The 21,800-nt window shown below is 48.5% G+C and overlaps 1 protein-coding gene across 8 annotated transcripts in view; it reads left to right on the top strand.

The window, feature by feature from the left end:
- Nucleotides 1-21,800, top strand: part of DIP2C (disco interacting protein 2 homolog C) — a 404,917-nt gene that overhangs the window by 137,043 nt on the left and 246,074 nt on the right. For 2 of the 8 annotated variants that reach the window (XM_055296320.2, XM_055296319.2), the window contains exon 1: nucleotides 1,087-5,120. The exons of 5 other annotated variants lie outside the window; for them this stretch is intronic. In XM_055296320.2, the coding sequence (XP_055152295.1) occupies nucleotides 5,012-5,120 (109 nt within the window). In that variant the 5' untranslated portion in view covers nucleotides 1,087-5,011. Of the gene's footprint in view, nucleotides 1-1,085; nucleotides 5,121-21,800 lie in introns of those variants that run through there. One more of the 8 variants, XM_055296317.2, reaches the window with a different exon arrangement.

Raw genomic sequence — 21,800 nt, 5'->3', positions numbered from 1 at the left:
CTTACAGCTGGCTGTGGCCTTGTCACACACACTTGGCTGGCACATAAGCAGAGGTACTTGCCGGGCCTGGGAGGGCTTTCTAACATGTGGGTGCATGCTTTTCCCTGTAGGCTGGAGCTGCAGGAGCCCTCCTAGATCAGAGGACCAAGGCTGTGGCCTCGGGGTGGGGGCTGGGGGAGCTCCCTGGGTTTATTGTGTGGGTGAGAGCAAACTTCAGTCCCGCTGCAGCACCGGGATTCAGGGTTCCCTCTGGAATGTTCTGAATGAGAAACAGGAAGTATGCGTGCGTCTTCTGAGGATTTGATGGTTATCTTGGGAGAGCACTTGGTGCCCCTGAGCTATGAACCTGCAGAACTGCTTCTTCCACTAACGGCCTTCTTTATCTAAAGAATGACTTACAAACTATGCCACTTCAGATGTAGGTATGTGCAGGTGTGGCCTGATAAATAAACAAATTGACTCTTTCATCTCAAGGAAAATACCTTACAGTATTCCCAGTGATAGACATTTGAGCTTTCCAGTGAAAATTAAAATATAAAAATCTTGTGTCCACCACTTTTTCATGTGATCAATGGTGATATTGATGTGATTTTTTTGACATTATATAATGAAACATGGAAGCTGCTCATAACTCTGAACCAGTGTTTTCTAACCAAAGTGTGATTACAAAATCGTGTGCTGGTAAAAGAGCCATTCAAGTGAAGGACAGACCAGTCGGCTTAGAAGGAATTGGGGCAGAAAGGCCCGTCGACCAGGGTCCAGACTCTGCGTTGCAGACAGCCTGCACAGAAGTGCCGCTTGTTGCATTTGGCAGCAGAGAATACCTAAAATTATCTGAAAACACAATGAAAATACTTCTTCCTAACTGTATGTAAGCATGGGGTTGGACTTTCTTCATAAACTTCAACCACAGCTCTGCAGCCCACTGAACGCAGATGCAGGCATGAGAACCCTGCTGTCTGAGGTGTAGAGAGGTGTTAGGTGTTTTCACAGCAGCACAAACTGTTGCCACACTGCTGCTTATTTTGGAAAATGGTTTTTTCTTTAAGACTGTGTTGTTTATTACCATGTAATGACTTTATTTAAAATAAATTTGTTACTTTTTTTTTTTTTTTTTGAGACAGAGTCTTGCTCTGTCACCCAGGCTGGAGTGCAGTGGCGTGACCTCAGCTCACTTCAACCTCCACCTCCTGGGTTCAAGCGATTCTCCTGCCTCAGCCTCCCAACTAGCTGGGACTACAGGCACCCACCACCACTCCTGGATAATTTTTATATTTTAGTAGAGATGGGGTTTCACCATGTTGGTCAGGCTGGTCTGGAACTCTGACCTCAAGTGATCCACCTGCCTCGGCCTCCCAAAGTGCTGGGATTACAGGCATGAGCCACTGCGCCCAGCCTCATGAGAAAGCTTTTTGTGATCTTTAATAAAGTACAAAGGGTTCCTGAGACCCAAAAGTTTGAAAACCACTGGCTTAAACCGACAACAAATTGTCCACGATTCTTCAGTGTACCTTCTAATCTGTTGCTGGAGAAAGGATGTAAGGGGTTGCTTTACTTTTTTCATTTCACAACTCAGTGGTCCTGGGACAACTGGATATCCACATGGAAAAGGATGGACTGGACCCTCCCTCACCCTACACAAAAAAATGTCTCAAAATGGATCCAGCGTAAGAGCCGATAGTGTGAGACCCATTCTGTCAGTCTGCTGGGTACCGTAACAGACACCACAGACCATGAGGCTTAAACAACAGCATCTTGTTTCCTTTGTTCTGGAGGCTGGAAGCCTGGGGTCAAAGTCTGGGCAGGCTTGGATCCTCCGGGGCCTCACCCCATGCTGTGTAGACAGCGTATTCTCTGTGTCCTCATGGGTTTCTCTTATGTGTGTGTAGCACTGAGGACTCTGTGTCTAAATTCTCTCCTATTATAAGAACACCAGTCAGAGCCGGGTGTGGTGGCTCACACCTGTAATCCCAGCATTTTGGGAGGCTGAGGTGGGTGGATCACCTGAGGTCAGGAGTTCCAGATCAGCCTGGCCAACATGGTGAAACCTCATCTCTATTAAAAATACAAAAAATTAGCTGGGCATTGTGGCAGATGCCTGTAATCCCAGCTACTCAGGAGGCTGAGGCAGGAGAATCGCTTGAACCTGGGAGGCGGAGGTTGCCGTGAGCTGAGATCATGCCATTACACTCCAGCCTGGGCAATGAGAGTGAAACTCTCAAAAAAAAACAAAAAAAAAAAACAAAAAAAAAAAAACAAAACAAAACACCAGTCATACTGGATCAAGGCCTTACTCTTAAGATCTTATGGGACCTAAATTGCCACGTTAAAGGCCCTGTATTTAAATACAGTGACATTTTGAGTTTCTGGGGGTTGTGACTTTAACATGGGAATCCTGGGGGCGGGGGGGACACAGTTCAGCCCATGACACCCTTAGGGGAGAATCCAGGTGAAACTGTTACGTTGGATTAAGCAATTGTTCCTTAGATGAGACGTCTAAAGCATAACAAGCAACGGAAGAGAAAAAGTCTCAAAATGTTCATTTCAGAGGATACTATTAAAGTAAAAAAACCCACAGAACAAGATACATTATCCCGATAAGGGCCTGATATCAAGAATATCTTTAAAAACTCTTACTCAGCAATAAAAAAACCAACTTAAAAATGGACAAAGGATTTGAATAGACATTCTCCAAAGAAAGATATAAATGCCTTAAAAAGCACATGAGATGTTCAACAGAATTCGTCATCTTAGAAATGGAAATCAAAACCACCGTGAGATGCCACTTCACAACCACTGGGATGAGTAAAACTCCAGTATTGGATGGTGACATGTTGGTGAAGATGGGAAAATTGGAATCTATATATTGCTAGTGAGAGGGGAAGGCAAATGGTACAGTTGCTTTGGAAAAGTCTGGCAGTTTCTCAGAAAAGTTAAGCATAAAATCACCATACGACCCAGCAATTTCATTCCCAGGCATATGCCGAAGAAAACTGAAAACATTTTTACAAAAAAATCTTATGCAAGAATCTTCATAGCAGCATTATTCGTAATAGTCAGTAGAAACAGCCCAGGTGTCTGTCAACAGATGAACGGATAAAGAAAATATATGCACGCAATGGAGTATCACTCAGCCATAAAAAGGAACAAAACAGCATGTGCTCCAACCCCAACGAGCCTTGAACGTGAAAGATGCCGGCGCCAAAGGTCACGCCAAAGTCACGCACTGTGCGATTCCACTCACCTTGAACGTGAAAGATGCCGGCAGCAAAGGTCACGCACTGTGAGGTTCCACTCACGTTGAACGTGAAAGATGCCAGCACCAAAGGTCACGCACTGTGCGATTCCACTCACCTTGAACGTGAAAGATACCGGCACCAAAGGTCACGCCAAAGGTCATGCACTGTGTGAGTCCACTCACAACAGGCGTCCAGAATGGGCAAATCCAGAGAAACAGAAGTCAGCTGGCGATTGCCAGGGACTGGTGGAAGGAAGGAGCAGGTGCTGACTCTTAATGGATTCAAGGTTTCTTTTGCGGGTGGTGAAAAAGTCCCAGAATTAAATACTAGTGGTGATTGTTGTGCAGCTTTGAGAATATGCTAAGAAGACTGAATTGTACCCTTTAATATGGGGGATTTTATGGTTTGTAAATTGCTTTTCAATTTAAAAAGAAACTAAAGAACTTATTTGGTGTTGATATTTAGAATGTGAAAGAGACTGTATCCAAAACATGTTACTATGTAACTCACGTCCCCAGAGAGTTAAACTTCATTTTCTGAGGATCTTAAAGTATGTGTTTGAGCCTAGGAGACACAATGATCCATACTATATGTTACAGCCCGTCTTACTGATTTCTGTCTCATGTAACAACTGTATTCAGGGAAAACCAACATGTAAACGTGAGCTAAATGCTCTGCAGAAGCACATTCCTCTTACCCAGATGGTCTTTAGTGGTGCAGTAAGAGATAGGGTCATAGCAACGTCAGTTTAATTTCCATGGCAACAGGAATTTGGCACATCTGATGAGTTAGATCTCCCTGCACAGCTCCTAACAGGGTTACCCATTTCTGTGTGGTGTCTCTGTACGTTCTCGGTACTGAAATCAGTGATGGCACCTGCACAAACACTTGCCCGGAAACGTGCACAAAGCTGGTGAAGGCAGAGGACAGGCGAGTGGGAAGCATGGCTCAGCCCTTGCAAAGGAGACGGTTATTCCTAACGCAGAAGATTCAGGAACACGATCCTTGGGAAGACTGGTGATGTCCATGGATCTCACCGCTGTCCAGTTGTATCTGTGCAGTGAGTTACCAAATCCGCCAGAACCACATGTGTTGGTATCGGTGTCATCATCATCACTCAATGTTTCTGACTTTTGGTATTGGTGTCATCGTCATCACTCAGTGTTTCTGACTTTTCCTGGTGCTGAGGATGACTGCATGTGGCAGAAGCAAAGTGCTGGGCTTAGAAAAGAACTGGGATCTGATTATCTGTGCTATCAAGAGGGGCAGGGTCAGAACCCCCCACTCCCCAATCTGATAAGAGCTGGGATCTGATGATCTGTGGTATCGAGTGGGGCAGGGTCAGAACCCCCCACTCCCCAATCTGATAAGAACTGGGATCTGATGATCTGTGGTATAGAGAGGGGCAGGGTTAGAACCCCCCAATCCCCAATCCGATTGTTGAAGAAATAGTTAGCTTGGGAGGGTTTTTACTCCTAAGGCTGAAGCTCGCATTTCTGGAGCCTGGGCTGTCAGCCGTGGTGGTTGGGGAATGCTGGGGCTGTGGTCGTCCGGCCGCCGGCAGCCCTGCTGTGGTGGGTCCTGCCTCTTTGACACTGTTCATTTCTGAAGCTTGTTTTCCCCAGTGTTGGAAGTAGCAGCACTGGAGGAATGGCCTTCTTCCTACAGCAAAGCTCTGCCAGGAGAGGAGAAGACATGGAGCGTCTGTTGAGGGACGTGATGTTCTGGGCACTGCACCATGCGTTCTGCTTCTCAGCGGTGCCTCCCGGTTGATGTTACCGTCACCTGGCATCGCCCAGGAGGTAACTCGCAGATGCCACACTGACGGGAAGCCGCGGCAGTGCAGTTTGAATCCAGGGCCATCTGGAGCACTTCAGCAAGGTCGGGCTGGATGCATGTGCTCCACCCAGTGGGTGGCCTGTGGAGCTGGGGTGGCGTGAGAGCCAGAGGGTCCTGGTGGAACCCTGTCAGATGACAGGAAAGAGGCCCATGAGGACAGGAACCAGTGGATTCGAGGCAGGGAACCGAAGGAGCTCGGAAAGGAGCGAGCTGTCACAGGGTGGGAGGCTCAGGAGCCAGCAGGCAAGTGGGATGTGGCCTCAAGGTGCTGCTGGGTTGGTGAGGGGCCTTCTGTGACTTTTCAGTTGTAGGGGTGGGTGCCAGCTCCCGTAGATAGAAGAGCCAAGTGTCCTGCAGGAGACCAATGTGTGTCCTGGGAGTCCCCAGGGGTGTGTCCTGGCACGCGGCCCAGAGGCCCCTGACAAGGCTCAGTGCACCAAGCACACAGCGGATTGTTGGTGCGTGACCCAACGAGAAAATGAAGAAATGCGGTGAGGAGGGCCGAGAGACAGATGCAGGGATGCACGGGATGGGGTGCGGTCAGGTGGAGGGTTACACTGTGGGGTCCAGGAGAGACGGGTGTGGTCGGGTGGAGGGTCACGCTGTGGGGTGCAGGAGAGACAGGTGTGGTCAGGTGGAGGGTTACACTGTGGGGTCCAGGAGAGACGGGTGTGGTCGGGTGGAGGGTCACGCTGTGGGGTGCAGGAGAGACAGGTGTGGTCGGGTGGAGGGTCACGCTGTGGGGTGCAGGAGAGACAGGTGTGGTCGGGTGGAGGGTCATGCTGTGGGGTGCAGGAGAGATGGGTGTGGTTGGGTGGAGGGTCACGGGGGGGGTGCAGGAGAGATGGGTGTGGTCAGGTGGAGGGTCACGCTGCGGGGTCTGGGAAATGTATTGTTTTTGCTTCTTTCTGAGCAGCTAGACCTGAGCATGTCTGTGCTTTGACATTTAACCTGTGCACTGTCCTCGGCAGGGTGTGTGCCTCTGTGACAGAGGACACCTTGGCCAGAGTGGGTGTCAGCGGCGGTGGCCAGACTCAGGGTCCATGAATGTTGCGTGATAGACGTGTTTGGTACATTCTCAGCTCCTGCCCAGGTGCCTCCCGAGCATTGGGTGTCGTGGCTCCCCACACCCTTCCCATCTGTGTGCAGCACGACCACCACCTTCCTACCATGTGTTTGTCCTATCACGGCTGCCGTGTCTAATGCACGCTTTGCTTTCCAGCTACTTTCCTATAATCAAAACCCTTGAAAGGCTTTACCTGTGTTTCAGAGAGGACAGGGTTGTTAGTCTTTCATGATTGCTCTGAGGATTTCTAAAAGCAAGTGCACCTTACAGGATGCAAGAAATGGGAGACAGTAATTATTACTTTTCTCAGTTAAAGTCTTTTTATTGTGGTAAAATTACATAGCACTCCCACCATTTTTAAGTGTACGGTTTGGTGTGGCATTAAGTATATTCACACTGTCATGCCACGATCACCGCCATCTTCCTGGTCTCTCCATGCTTGAAACTCGGTCTACCAAACACTAGCTTTCCTCCTGCCCCAGCTCTGGTAAGCACTACAGATTGCTTATAGAGTAGGCTTTTTCAGTAAGAGAAGGGGCAAGGAGAAGAGGACTCAAGACTGTCTTGAGATTTGAGGAAGTGTTTTAGGTTTTGCTCTCTGGTTCCCAGTGTAAAGGAACATTGAAGACGTGGGAAGGTGGAAGGTCTGTGTGATCTCAGGAAGTGCTGGGCCAGGCAGCTTTCCCCCTGTGACGGGGGCACTTGCCCTCAAACACACCTGAGATAATTGTGTGAGGATGGTGCTGCGTTGTGACAGCTCTGAACTTGGTCTCCTTGGAAGTTACCAAGTATATAGCTTTGGCATTTACCATCTAGTGTCTGCGGGAGATCTAGAATTTGAACATTGTTGACTTTAGAACACACACATCATTTTTATAACACTTTACCTGTTCTCATAAATAGGAAATACGCTGTGTCCTTTTTATTTTGCTGTAATATTCTGTGTTGCAGTAGCAGTAGTTGCAGCAGATGCTACTTCTGATTCATGGTTATTGCCAAACACAAGCTTCTAGAAACCATGTGAAAAGTGAAGGGGAAAGTGGTTTTCTGTAAATGGCTTTTTTGAACATCTTGTTTTTTTCTGGAATATCTGTTGTGGTGTCAAACATTTTCATATTTAGGGGTTTTGTAATGTGTTTTATACTGGTTAGCTTTGGAATCCCATGTTTTTGCATATTGTGGGTCTGCTTTATCCTGTTATTCTATGATATAGTGTTTTTCAAAACTATTGGTTATTTCACTTTAAAAACCAAAGCAGCTTACAGTATGAGTGTGATTCCTGTAAGAATTTAATTGTAAAATTGATTTGTGTTCAATAAAGTTACTGGAATGACTAGTTAGATCAGTGGACAAAAAGATAAGAACATGTCAAGTCTCTGGACCAGGAAGGACTTGCAAATAATACATGTGATACACAGTAATCTCTTAACAAAATATTAGATTTAGTACATAACTTTTTAAAACCTCTATATTTTCTATTATAGCCATTCCACAGTGCCCATGGGGGTGGGTTGCAGGACTGCCTGTGGATACCAAGGTCTGTGGGCGCTCAGGTCCCTGGTATAAAATGGCATAGTGTTTGCATATGACATGCACATCCTCCTGCAGACTTTCAGTCATGTCAGGATTGCTCATAACACCTGTACCATGTACATGCCATGTGAATATTGTTAAACGATATTGTTTAATGAATAATAAAGTCTGAATGCTTAGTGCAAATATATTAAAAAAAATTCTTGATCTATAGTTGGTTGAATCCACAGGCCTGGAACCCCAGGATAGAGTACAAACTCTAGAAGCAAAATAAATATTTAAGAATCTAATACAGCAAAGATTAAAGGATTAATATGAGTACTCTATGAAAGGTTTGCTCAATCGATGAGAAATGCCGTAGGAATTCAGTAAACACACAGAATGATGTGAACAGACAACTCACAACTGAGGTCATATAGCAGATTCACAAAACACACAGAATGACATGAATAGACAACTCACAACTGAGGTCATATAGCAGATTCACAAAACACACAGAATGACATGAACAGACAACTCACAACTGAGGTCATATAGCAGATTCACAAAACGCATGGAATGACGTGAACAGACAACTCACAGCTGAGGTCATATAGCAGATTCACAAAACACACAGAATGACATGAACAGACAACTCACAACTGAGGTCACGGAACAGATTCAGAAAACGCAGGGAATGACATGAACAGAGAACTCACAACTGAGGTCATATAGCAGATTCATGAACACAGAAAAAGTGTTCTTAGTAGTCACGTACATTTAAATTATGTGCTGCTTTTTGCTAATGAGCACATTTTTCAAAGTCATATTACCCATTGCTTATAATTTGTTTTTGATATAATTTAGAATTGTGATAGTATTAATAGGTACAGTTATCTTTTGTTAAAAATATTGTTTTCAATAAGAACCTTAGAATGTTTATATCCCTTCCTGGGTAATTTGAAGTTCTTAGACTTATTTGTGAGGTTCTTAAGTTCGGCTAGAGAACAACAACAAAAACCCAAAACACTCAAACCCAGAGGCTGACAACATTGACTTAGATCTGAGAGCACAGGCAGGCCCCATCGTTTCCACTTTGAGACCCTGAACCATCCCTCTCTTGCACTAGCCCCTGTATGGCCCGAGCTGGAAGAGTCCAGGATTGTGGCACCTGTTTATGATGAAAATCTTCAGGAGACTGGGCACAGTGGCTCATGCCTGTAGTTCTAGTGCTTTGGAAGGCCAAGGCTGAAGGATAGCTTGAGGCCAGTAGTTTGAGACCAGGCTAGGCAACCAGATAGCAAGATCCCATCTCTACAAAAAAGAACTAGCCGAGCGTGGTGGTGCACAGCTGTAGTCCTAGCTACTTGGGAGTGGGAGGTGGAAGGATCTCTGGAGCCCAGAGTTTGAGGCTGGTGTGAGCTGTCATTGTGCCACTGCACGCCAGCCTGGGTGACAGAGCAAGATCCTGTCCCAAAAAAATAACTCGGGAAGCATTTGTTATCCTCAGAGGATACGGAGTCTAGAAACATAAAAAGCTTAAAAATTTAAAATAAATTCACAGACAGGCTCACGGTTGTTATCCCAGCTCTTTTGGGAGGCCGAGGCAGCAGCAGATCGCTTGAGGCCAGGAGTTCAAGGACCAGATTGGCCAACATGGAGAAACCCCATCTCTACCAAAAATACAAAAAATAGCCAGGAATGGTGGCGCGTCCCTGTAATCCAAGCTACTTGGGAGGCTGAGGCAGGAGAATCGCTTGAACCTGGGAGGTGGAGGCTGCAGTGAGCTGACATTGCCACTGCACTCCAGCCTGGGCTACAGAGCGAGACTCGGTCTCAAAAAAAAAAAAAAAAAAAAAAAAATTCACAGATGAAAGATAATGGCTCGATATTTAGGAAGACCCCAAGAGCTTTGCTTGTAGCCAGAGCAATGGGTTTGCACCACCCAGTGTTGACTCACCAGCCTGTGTCTCGTGTCTTCCCTCATCCCTCTCCTGTTGTCATGTTAATGGGGGGAACATAAGCCTGGCTGAAACCTGGGTGATACCCGTGTCCTGGGTGCCCTGGGCACAAGTGTGCGAGGTGGGGAGGGAGGAGGACGGGGGGGGGGCCAGGATGCTGGGTGCCCTGGGGACAAGTGTGTGTAGGGGCAGATGCTGGAGCCAGGTTGCAGTGACTTGTGTTGTCTGAGCTTCCTTGGGCATTAGAGAGCCACTTGTGGGAAGAAAAGAGGCAAATTGAAAGGAACTGGAGTCTGCCAGGGTGATCCTTATTTGTTAACAATGGGTATTTTAGACACAGTTTTAAATAAGAGTCCTTTCAGTGGAGAGACGCACCTGCCATGTTTGAGTCATATTTACCCCCAAATCAGAGAGATTCTGGTCCAGGTGAAGTCCGGGGAGCTGTGCAGGGGCCGAGATCCCACTGCCTCCTTCATACAGCCTTGCCTCTGGGTGGGCAGGTTGTCAAACTCACTCCACCCTCACTTCTTCCCCCACGGAGGGAATCAGACTTCACCTGGGACCTGGGCGAGTGCCTTCAGGCTGCCTGACGGGGTGCGGTGAGGAGAGCCTGGGGTGAGACACAGGACACAGCCAGCCTCATGCCTGATGCCCACCTTCTTTTGTTTATCTTCTATGACTACAAAATGGGTGGTGGTATCACGGCAGGGATGATACGTTCTAGGAAAAACAGAATAAAGAACTGGCCTGTGTTAAGTTTGAGATACTCAAGTAGAACACGGAACTGGGGGGTCAAGAAGATGGTTTCAGATGACTGCCTTTTCCCTTTGGATTTCCCACACACTCTTCTGTTCATGTAGGAGCTGTTTGCTGGAAAGAAGGTTTAATCAGTCAAAACCGAGTCATAGCTCAGGCTTCCAAAAACAGCACTCACCGTCTTTGTCTTAGCACCTCTCAGGATGGCCCCCCACTCCACAGAGCACTAGGAGTCAGTCCCATCAACGAATTCCGATTCGCTTTCACTGTCTGTTTGGCTCCTGGCATTAAATTGTGTCCTCCCAAATTTATGTCCCAGTCCTAGCCTCCAGGACTGTGACGTCCCTGTTGGGAACAGGTCTTTGCAGATAGATAAAATGCTGGCCCCCGGGACTCTGATGTCCCTATTGGGAACAGGTCTTTGCAGATAGATACAACTCTAGCCCCTGGGACTGTGATGTCCCTATTGGGAACAGGGTCTTTGCAGATAGATACAACTCTAACCCCTGGGACTGTGATGTCCCTATTGGGAACAGGTCTTTGCAGATAGATACAACTCTAACCCCTGGGACTCTGATGTCCCTATTGGGAACAGGTCTTTGCAGATAGATACAATGCTCTCAGGAGATATCCTGGATTTAGGGTGGGCCCTACATCCAATGGCTGGTGTCCTTGGAGAGGACAGGGAAATTTGAGACAGACACAGAAAGGGCTGTGTGAAGACAGAGGCAGAGACGGGCGTGCTGCGGTTGCAAGCTAAGGGACGCCTGAGCGCACGCAGTGGAAGAGGCAGGAAGGATCCCCCTTGGAGCCTGCGGTGGGAGTGCGGCCCTGCCCACACCTTGATTTTGGACTTCTGGCTCCCAAACTGGGAGAGAATCAATTTATTTTGTTTAAGCTGCCCAATCTGTGATGTTTGTTATGGAAACCCAGGAGAGCTAACGTACCATCCATCTGAAGATATTCTTTGCTCCTGAAGTGTGCCTCAGGATGGAAGCTTACATAAGCAATGGGAGAGAAATGTCGAAAATGTGGCATTTGCATACATATAAGTATGTGTATATGTTTATAATAATTATTTTGACCTAATTCTCAGAGTATACTGCAAGAGCAAATGTGACACAAGATGTCGTATTTCCTGGAGTTAACACCAATAATTCTTTGAACCAAACACATGTGCTCCTTTTACATATTTGACATAAAAGGTTCGAGTGCAGGTGTATGACTGCCATAGCCCACGTAGACTTTTTATGATCAGACTGTAACCTTGCATCTTGAGTAAAGATGGTAATATAAATGAACAGGTAAAGAACTTGAGGTCAGCAGTGACGAGTGTGGGATCACACTGAATCTTGTGTGTTTCGCTGTATCACTGCAGAGTGTAAATGAGAACCATTTTTAGCTTAAGGTTAAAATAGGTAACAGGAAACACTACAGAATGGGCACGAAGGCACGCCCCTCATTACCAAGGGTTACAGCCAAGTGTCTGCCTCCTGGGGAAGGATCTGTTCTGTGGGGAGTACTAGACGTGGATGATTTCTGGATGTGTGAAGGGAAATGCCCCTGAGAAGCGTGGCTTTGGCCGGAACACATCAGATGAGAGTTAGGGTGGTGTGGAGTTTCCACAGCGCCCCTCACGCCTGCTGCTGCTCTCCTCTCCCCACCCCTGGCCCTGACTCTTACCAAGGGAGGAAAGTTCAGCTCCAGCTGAGCCTGTGCAGGGCTGTGGGTCTCTAGGGCAGGTGCCGCCTTCTCCTGAACAGGCTGCGGCAGGAGGAGGGTCTGGCTGTGCTTGAGATGTGAGAGATGCTGTGATCCAGCATCCTGCAAACCCGGGTGCTGAAGGTTCCTCCTCCACTGTCCTGCAGGGAGAGGGGTCTGCTCCTGCCTCCCCTCAACCCAGGCTGACTTCTTGTCTGTTCTGTACACCGAGCTCTTAAGAGCAGGTATTGTTAAAAATAATCATCCAGCAGACAAACACTGTAAGGTGACAGCCTGGGAGGGTAGATGGGGCTGGAAGGTAGTTTCCTGAATAACAGGGTTCAGTTTCCTGTGTTGGCGTCATTTGACCCAAGGCCCCCAGATAATTGAAATATTGTCAATCAGCAAAACACCCATGTTGTATCTTTTTTTTTAAAGGAATGGGTGCGAACTTCTTTCTAACAGGGACCTGACAAAAGAGAAGGATTTCTTCACTGTAAGGTGAAGGTCAGGGCTGGTTGGCATTTGCCATCTGTGACTAGCAGGGACCCAGGCTGCTTCCCTCCTGCCGCCCAACTCCTGACCATCCGGCTCCTGCCTCTGTCTCCACCAGCAGGAAGAGGAGTGGGAAGGCGCCTTTTCGCCTTTAAGAGGATGAGGTGAGAGTTGGACCTGCCATTTCACACGCCCCTGAGGTGATTGTCCAGCATGGGTGGGAGTTGTGTTTGGAGGCCTGAGCCCCGTAAAGCTGGGGTTGCTGTTACCTGAGCAGCAGAGCATGGACTCTGGGAAGTAGGGTCAGAGGGCGGCCTCTGCTGCATCACAGGAGGGGCTGGCTCCTCGTCCCAGTTGACCATCGTCACTGTGGAAGGGGGCGTGGGCTTCATGGTCCATTGATAAATAGAACGTTCCTTTTTTTTTTTTTTTTTTTAAAGCATTCAAACCCTAATTCCTTCAGCCTTTACTAAAGTGGCATTTTGTAATTCCATGTGATTCCATTGTTATACCCGCAGGAAAGACTGCTTCCCGTACACCAGAAGTGTCTCTGAGACAGTTCTCAGCCCATTTAGAGAGTACATTTTCCCAAGGTTAAAGACACGGCCTCAGGAGGGGTTGAGGACACGCCTGTGACACGGCCTCAGGAGGGTTGAGGATGCGCCCATGACAAAGCAGATACACATTTATCTCTGTGTGCAGAGGGTGACTTTGAGTTCTGTCTTCTGTCCATGAGAAATTTCCTTGTGGACTAGTTGTGAGGGAGGTACATGGCTTTTTTTTTTTTTTTTTTTTTTTTTTTTTGTAGGTATCTCTGTTAGGAAGAGCATGGGAGGCAGGTTTGCCTAAGCCGTTCCCCACCTTGACTTCCCTTTAGCTTAGTGATTTTGGGGTCCTGCGATGTATTTTCCCCTCACACTCCGGAACACGCGGGCGCTCTAAACTGTGTTGTAGGAGGCCGTCTAACCTATTTAGAAGAATAAACTTTCTGGAAGGACTTGAGCACCTTCGTCCTTGAGAGAAACAAGCCTTTGTTTAGTTTGCCCCGAGGCTGTTATGGTGCCCCGGGCTGTGTGGCCTTTAGAAAGCTGTGTCCCTCTGAGCACCTGCCTGTGGAATCTGGTGACTTTGAAGTTAATCCAGCAGCTAGGTGTTTTGGAAAGCAGGTTGCTCTTAAAGTGTTGGTGATGATGATTCTAACACGGGAATTTCAATGGGTGTTTCCCACCCTTCTTTCTTTCTCTCCTCATACCCGAGACGCTGCATTTGACCTTAGTCTTCATCGAGGGAGGGTCAGTTCTGACCCTTTCTTAGATATTGACCTTGAACAGGAAAACACTCGAGCTGTGAGAGTGTGCTGGGAACTACGTAAGTGGGGTTCATGTGTCAAACTCAGTAATAGTTTAAGAAATGTCAATTCTAGGCTGGGCATAGTGGCTCACATCTGTAATCCCAGCACCTTGGGAGGCTGAGGCGGGCGGATCACTTTTGAGCCCAGGAGTTCGAGATCAGCCTGGGCAACATAGCAAGACCCTGACGCTGGCGAAAAATTAACTAGGAGTAGTGGTGTGCACCTGTGGTCCCAGCTACTCGGGAGGCTGAGGCTGCAGGATATCACCCAAGCCTGGGAAGTTGAGGCTGCAGTTGAACCATGATAGCACCACTGTACTTGTGGTGCACTGTGCCTAAATGACAGAACAAGAACCCCCGCCACCACACAGACACTCACACACCCACTCACGCACCCACACAAAATACCAATGCTAAATGGACAGAAACGAGGTCTTTTCAGTGGAAAAACATCCTGTTTTGGTTGCTGTACTTAGGTAAGTGTTGACTCATTTGCCAGTATGAAAATGCAGCGGCCAGTTCTGTTGGGACCACCTGTTAAGGCTACTCTGGGCCTCATGGTTTGAGAAGGGTGTGTCCGGGGGAGAGTGGGAGTGGCTTAAGGGCCTAGAAGCCAGTTCTGCTTCAGCGTGACTGCAGGTGTGGAGGTGGGGGCAGGGCTCTCTGCGGGCATGAGTGGGTAAATGGATAGGCTTCCAGGATGAGCCCCTGTGACTTCGCCGGGTTTACATCTATGCAATACAAATCCACAAGCTCTTACCCTAGAAGCTTCTGCCAGGGCTGATGGACTGGCCTGGGGACAGAGGGTGCCTTCTGGTTTAGGAAGAACACTCAGTCACTTAGGTCTAGGATTTATGGCACTAAAGGGGACTCGTCATACTTGGAGCAGCAGCCATCTGCATTCTAGACTTGGTTCTAGGCAAAGTATTTTAGAGACTTGTGGTACCCTGTGTTCTCTGTTTATCTATAAAACAAGTTACAGTTATAACTAGTTAAAACCCATTTTAAAAATTTAGCCACAGAATATGGTAGTTGTGGTGGAGCCTGTCCAGAGGCCCCTACACTTGGATGCCGCCACGTTCTGGAGTTGCAAGCGTTGCTTGCATTGGCTGCTCCTCTCGGCGTGTCTGTGTTCTTGACACGGGCGCCCATTGAGGCAGCTGTTCGTCCGTGTTCCTCTGAGGTTCTGCAGACTTCATGGTCCCTCGGCACAGCATACGATATCTGCTTGCATCCTGATTTCCCCAAAACCCAGGTCAGGCAAAGAATTCCTTACACAAAACTGCAGAGGGCTCCATGGTGTGGATTTGCCAGTGACGCAGCCTCTTCCCAGCTTGGCCTTCATCTCCAGAGTTGGCTTTAGGGCAATAGAAGCTTCTGTCAGACTGCGGGGCCCTGAAGCTTTGGTGCTAGGAATTCGGTGAACGGTATGTATGATACCCCATTTCTTTGCATTTGTAGCAATAGTTGTTAACAACATGACCACGAGATGTACAGAGGAAGGAAAAAGGAGGTTTCATTTTCAGAGTAACGGTCTGTACTTTGGGAAATGTGGTCTTGGGGGAACTGTAAGCACACGCCCCTCGGGAGGGGAGGAGGCCACGGCATTTAAACGCTCCGGGGTTCGCTGTGTGTGCTCATCGGGCTCGTGGAATGCCTGAATGTTTACAGGGAAAGTGGGGTTTGTTCGCTGTGTGTGCTCATCATGTTCGTGGAATGTCTGAACGTTTACAGGGAAAGTCTAGCACGCGTAGTGAGTTAACCTGTAACATCCGTGTTCACCTTGGGGCGAGCGTAACATTTGAAGTGAGGTGGACTCAGTGCGTCACGTCCAAAGGTGAGCTGTTGGGCACAGACGTTTCTGCGCAGCCTCTGTCAACAGCCAGGACTGGCTCAGGGTCTGCAACTTCTGGCGGGAAAGGACACTCACGAGACCCTTCTGTCCAGTCGGGGCTGCTGGCAGGGTCCCAGGGCAGGGTGTCTGGTCAGCCGGTGTCGGGAGTCCGCCAAGATCCCGTGGGCAGCGTTCCTCTAAACCAGGCTTCTGTTTGATTGCGGGGGTTATGCTGGTTAACAAACCGTACAGGAGTTAGTGCCGTGGGGCTTCAGGGCCAACCTTCCTCCCTGTGATGCCGCTTACATTTCTCTCTGGGCCTCATTGTAGCCACAGAGAGTCCATCTCGTCTGACAGCAGGGGGTGCCATGTTGACATAGTAATTTATTGTATTAATCATAACTTTTTTATTACTATTTTAGTAACAGTCTTTTTTTTTTTTTTTTTTAAGAGACAGGGTCTTGCTGTAGTGCCCAGGCTAGTCTTGAACTCCTGGCCTCAAGCAACCCTCCCACCTCAGCCTCCCAAAGTGCTGGGCTTACAGGCATGAGCCACTGCACCAGCCTACAGCCATGGTTTTAAAACTCAGCAGTTTAAAAACCCTACTCCTCTCGCCCCCTCAAGCAGGCTGGTTGGCCTTGTACAAACTGGGGTGTCATGACCTTGGCCCCTCTTTTATTTTTCCCTTTCTTTGGCCTCAAGTTCTGATAAGAACAGCAGTTAATAAAACGGGCATTAGGTAATTCTTCTGTTAATAAAACCAGACTTCTCATCAGTTAGAGATGTTTGTCCCCAGGAGTCCAGAAAGCTATTTTGAATCAAGCCCATAGCAAATAAGTAAGGAACGAAACCCTTGGTCCTCTGCTTAATATCTGGGAAATGTGTTAGTTGCTGACACCCTTTAATCTGTGCTCATGTGCTGCATCTCATCACGGGAAGCAAAGTCACCCTGTGGGATAAAGCCCGGCTCACAGTGGCACATCAGGGATGCTCCAGGCTGTCAGTCACTTAGACAGCGGCGGGTGTGGAGAATCAGCATCGTGTGCAGAGCTCGGGCAACTGGAGTGCATCCACCTTAGAGACCACACAGCCAGTCGGCAAGGTGGACGTCCAGGCAGATGGCCTGACGGGCCCGCCGCGCAGTGGCAAATTAGGAATTTGTTAGCAAAGAAATGAAACTCGCCTGTGGGTCCCAGCTTCTCGGGAGGCTGAAGCAGGAGGATTGCTTGAGCCAACGTCAAGGCTGTGATGAGCCGTGGTCGCAATACTGCACTCCAGCCTGGGTGACAGAGCGAGACTCTGACTCAAAAAAATAAAGCAAGCTAAGTCTTTCTCTCCATAGCACGAGGGAGAACTTATCGAAGTAACTGCAATAAAAATCTTAGATGATGTAATTTCAGTGGCTAAGTGAGCTGTCCAGCCCATGTGGCTGGCTCACAAAGATGCAACGGAGCCAGGTGCTGCTGCAGCTGCCCTCTCACCCTGATCGTTTGTGGACGTTTTCTGTTTTACAGTGTTTAGGATCTGTCTCCTGTCTTTTGTTTTCCCATATCTCCCTTTTGGATACGTAGCTCACTGCTTTATAGCTAAGCATCAGTAAGATAGGTTGTCTATTTTGAGAACTAACTTTTGTGTCTTTTAAGGACAGAAAACGAAGCAGGTGACAGGAGCATGGCGACGTGGTGAATAGATTTAGATGAATATTTAATACTTGGCACCACTCTGATCCCTTCATCCTCTCATTCTTAATTACAGCCGCTGCCTCCTAGGACAGAACACTTCCAGCTCTGTCAGTAGGAATTAAACATTTTCTAAATCAGAAGTTTTAAACAGTATTTTACGTGAGTACCCAGTCCATAAGTGCTCACTGTACTGGTGTGTGGTGTAGAGGAAGGAACGGGGGCTTGGGACCAGGTCTATGGTGCAGTGTTCCGGTTCCCATCTATGAGATGGGATAATGAGATGGCCTAGAAGAAGGTTCAGAGGGTCTATGATGCATTGTCCCGGTTCCCATCTATGAGATGGGGGCCATGAGACGGCCTAGAAGAAGGTTCAGAGGGTCTATGGTGCATTGTCCCGGTTCCCATCTATGAGATGGGGGCCATGAGACGGCCTAGAAGAAGGTTCAGAGGGTCTATGATGCATTGTCCCGGTTCCCATCTATGAGATGGTATCATGAGACGGCCTAGAAGAAGGTTCAGAGGGTCTATGATGCATTGTCCCGGTTCCCATGTATGAGATGGCCATGGGACAGCCTAGAAGAAGGTTCAGAGGGTCTATGATGCATTGTCCCAGTTCCCATCTATGAGATGGGGGTCATGAGACAGCCTAGAAGAAGGTTCAGAGGGTCTATGATGCATTGTCCCAGTTCCCATCTATGAGATGGGGGTCATGAGACAGCCTAGAAGAAGGTTCAGAGGGTCTGATGCATTGTCCCAGTTCCCATCTATGAGATGGGATCATGAGACGGCCCAGAAGAAGGTTCAGATTGTGAGATTGAACAGATCTGCCCCACTCCTGGGAGCCTCGAGTCTAACTCGACTTGGGCAGGTTCTAGGGAAATGCCGGCAGCACCCTCCTCACAGGTCACTGGGAGGGCTTCTGGCACCGTTCCCGTCAGGTGTCTCATCAGCTCAGCTTGCCCATCTCAGAAGCTGCTGGTAGTGTTCTTGTTCCTGTTGTTTCTTGCGTGTTATTTAGGTTCTGTTCATGTGGGGACCTAGGAAGTTCCACAGTGAGAGCCTTCCTGCCTGGGCGCCAGCCCCACGGAGGACGGTAACTGCTTGAGGTTGGCTTTTGCCCCCGGCCTCACCTGTGGAAGCATTGATGCAGTGGTACTTTTCAAGCTTCTGGGCACACAGCACCGTTGTGTGGATCCACAGGACACTGTGGCGTCCAAGCACGTGCTCCCAGAGGAGGGGACCCTACGGGCGCTGATGCTGCGAGTCGGCGGAGAGTCCAGCGAGTGAGACTCACTGTGACGTGCACAGCTGCCGTCTGCACAGCGCCTCCTGTGTCCAAGATGGTTGTGTGACAAATGCACAAAGCACATCTCCAGCAAAAAGCTGCTGAGTGTCCACGTCCGGGATATCCACCACTGTGGCTTTTTGGTGTTAATAAGATGAATGTGAGCAGCAAGTGGTCTTCGTTCTGGGGGAGCAGCGGGCGGTCTTCGTTCTGGGGGAGCAGCGGGCAGTCTGCGTTCTGGGGGAGCAGCGGGCGGTCTTCGTTCTGAGGGGGGCAGCGGGTGGTCTGCGTTATGGGTGTGCATGACTGTGCCACTGCGTTTTTGTTTTTATGTCTTGATGAAAGGCATGAACGGCTCCTGACTAGGGTAGGTAATGATGCTGTGACCAGGGACTCTGCAATATTGTAGCTTGAGGAACCAAGGAGGTTTTCTCTCTCACAAACCCTTCAGGGGGGATGTTCCAGGCTGGTGACTGCTCCGTGAAGTATTCAGGGATCCAGGTTCCTTCCAGACCCTGCCCTGCATTCCCAAGGACACGACTGTCCTTGCTGTGGTTGGGGCTGGGTGATTGCCACGCTGGCGGGGGAGGCTTAGGGCGAGAGTGGCCGTCATTTACCTAATCTATATAATTATGCGGCGCTGGGAGTAAAGTGTAGCCATGGCCTGGAGGATGGACGATGGACGTTGGTGAACAACTGGCTGCACTCACTGCAGCTGGCCCAGGGACGGGAAGGATGGCTGATTATGCCGTTCAGTGGTACCTGGTCCTTTCAGATTTGACCTCCTTATGGATTTTCTGCTGTAAAGAGGAGAGAGCCTGCGGTTCTAGGCCAGCCATCTCACTCATCTCATAACATCTTGTATCCCTTAGCCAACATTTATGTCAAGTTTTAGAAGTCCTACAAACTGGCGAGCATTTCTCAATCTGGTGTAACCACTGGATTTTATGTCTGTGTCTGCATCTGTATTTACGTCTCTGTGGTTGACACTCTAGTACATTTGTAATAGGTTCTATTTGGTGGAAGTTACTTTCAACAAACTCTTGCTGCTACTTGAATTTTCAAGGTTGCAAGTAGAAAGGAGGGAATAAAAACCACATCTTTTTGCTCTAATTTTAAAATTTGTTGTTCCCCAAATCACACCATAAGTACAAATATTACAAATTACAAAAGCAGCGGCCAGAGTCAAGGTTAAGAGATTTCTGGGTGATTCTAGCTCATCAGCAATATTTGCTGAGGTGTGTGCAGCAGAGCAACATGCCAAGAAGCCCAGAAGCGGGGAGAGTCGGGAGGCCAGGCTGTGACTTCAGAGGTGCTGTTGCGTTAGGGAGAGGAGCTAGATGCAGAGATTATAAAGGGCCGCAGGTGCAACCACTGCTGAACTTGCTGCGGTACGGGGCCTTTGTGAACTGAGTTATGAACCAGGTGAAGGCCATGCAGGCGTCAGAGAATCCAGGCCAGACGCGATGGGTGGAAGCTTGGCAGAGGTGAGGAGCCAGACAGCCTTGCTGAATGTGTGGTGGCTCACTGCAGACAGCTGTCCCCCAGGACAGCTGCCCTTACCCTGTCCGCCTCCAACTTCTGAGGCCTATGGGCGTCGCAAGTGTGTGGTTTCTAATCAGACTTGGATGAGTTGCTTGTTGCCCAGTGAACCTGGACAGGCGGAGGGCTGGTTCTCCACGATGGCACCAGGGACTCGGCGCGGACCAGTGGGACAGAGCCGCAGAGCACGGCACCAGCTCCCTGGGAGAAGATGGTGCCCGTGGGACAGAGGAAAGAAGGGGCACACAATGCTGAGGCATGAATGCCAGTTTGTTCTTAGACATGACACAGATGTCTTCCAGAAATTTCCACGTAGGCACAGTTAAAGCCACCAGTGTGGATGGGTTCTGAGATCAGGAGACCCAGAACATACTTGTGTTTGAAATCCTTCACGTGCTGCAGTCTCTTCAAAGGGACCACAAGGTCGTCTCTAATGTAAAACTAACATAAAAAATTTTTTTGCTAAATGCCATGGATTTTGTGTGTGTGTGTGTGTGGGATAGGGCTGGTGTGTGACAGAAAAACAGCAGACACGGTGACACAGCTGGTGGGTGTTGGTTCTGGGCCCCAGCTGTGCAGTTGTATGAATAGAAATAAAAAGTCTCCACAGTGGTATGAACCTAAACGCCTGGATTACGTGTTTTCATGTATTTAACATAAATGCACACGTTTATATGCTAAACATAAATGCACACGTTTATATGCTAAACATGAATGCACACGTTTATATGCTAAACATAAATGCACAAGTTTATATGCTAAACAAATGCACACTTTTATATGCTAAACATAAATGCACACGTTTATATGCTAAACATGAATGCACACGTTTATATGCTAAACACACATTTTTCTATATTTTATGTAATAAAATTCACACCTTTAAGTATTTAGCATAGAAACAGCTGTGCAGCATCTCCCTGCCCACAGCCACTTGGACGTTCCGTGTGGAAACCGCGCTGCTGTGGGCTTTGTGAGTGGTGGGCCGTGCACAGGTGTGCTGCATTTGCTGCGTCTGCTGATGCCAGCCTGGTCAGTCCTGTTTCAGGTGGACGCTTTCCCTTCTCTCATTCTAAGTTCAGTAAACTCGGGACCAGTGGTGAGAGTAGGCGCAGAGGAGCGCGGTGTCGGCAATGAAGGAAAATCCACGCCAGGCGTTGCAGAAGGAGGCCTGCGGGCTTCCACTGCCTGTGTGAGCCATGACTGGTGAGGGCCTCTGGGCAGCAGCTCACCTGGGCTACTTGGAAATGCAGATTCCTGGGCACAGACCTGCTGGGACAGAACCTTGAGAGGCCCTGGGTTGATCACCCTCCAGGGATTGTGTCCAAGCTTGGCCATCATGTCTCCTGGCAGGTCACCCATGCCCGGCTGTCTCATTGAGAAGCCCGGCCATTGCAGGGTTAGCTGAGTTACCCGCACAGCTGGTGTGGGTGTGCTGATGGGTGTATGAGGCTGGCCTGTCTTCCTTTCTCCACCTACGAAGCGTTTGAAGGCCTGTTATCCTACCCTGTTCTCTCCCTGTCCTCAGTGGGCAAACA

Source organism: Symphalangus syndactylus, chromosome 10 (genome assembly GCF_028878055.3).
Source record: "Symphalangus syndactylus isolate Jambi chromosome 10, NHGRI_mSymSyn1-v2.1_pri, whole genome shotgun sequence".
Lineage (NCBI taxonomy): Eukaryota > Metazoa > Chordata > Mammalia > Primates > Hylobatidae > Symphalangus > Symphalangus syndactylus.
Note: the sequence above shows the minus strand (reverse complement) of the source record. Positions and strands in the feature narration are given on the sequence as shown.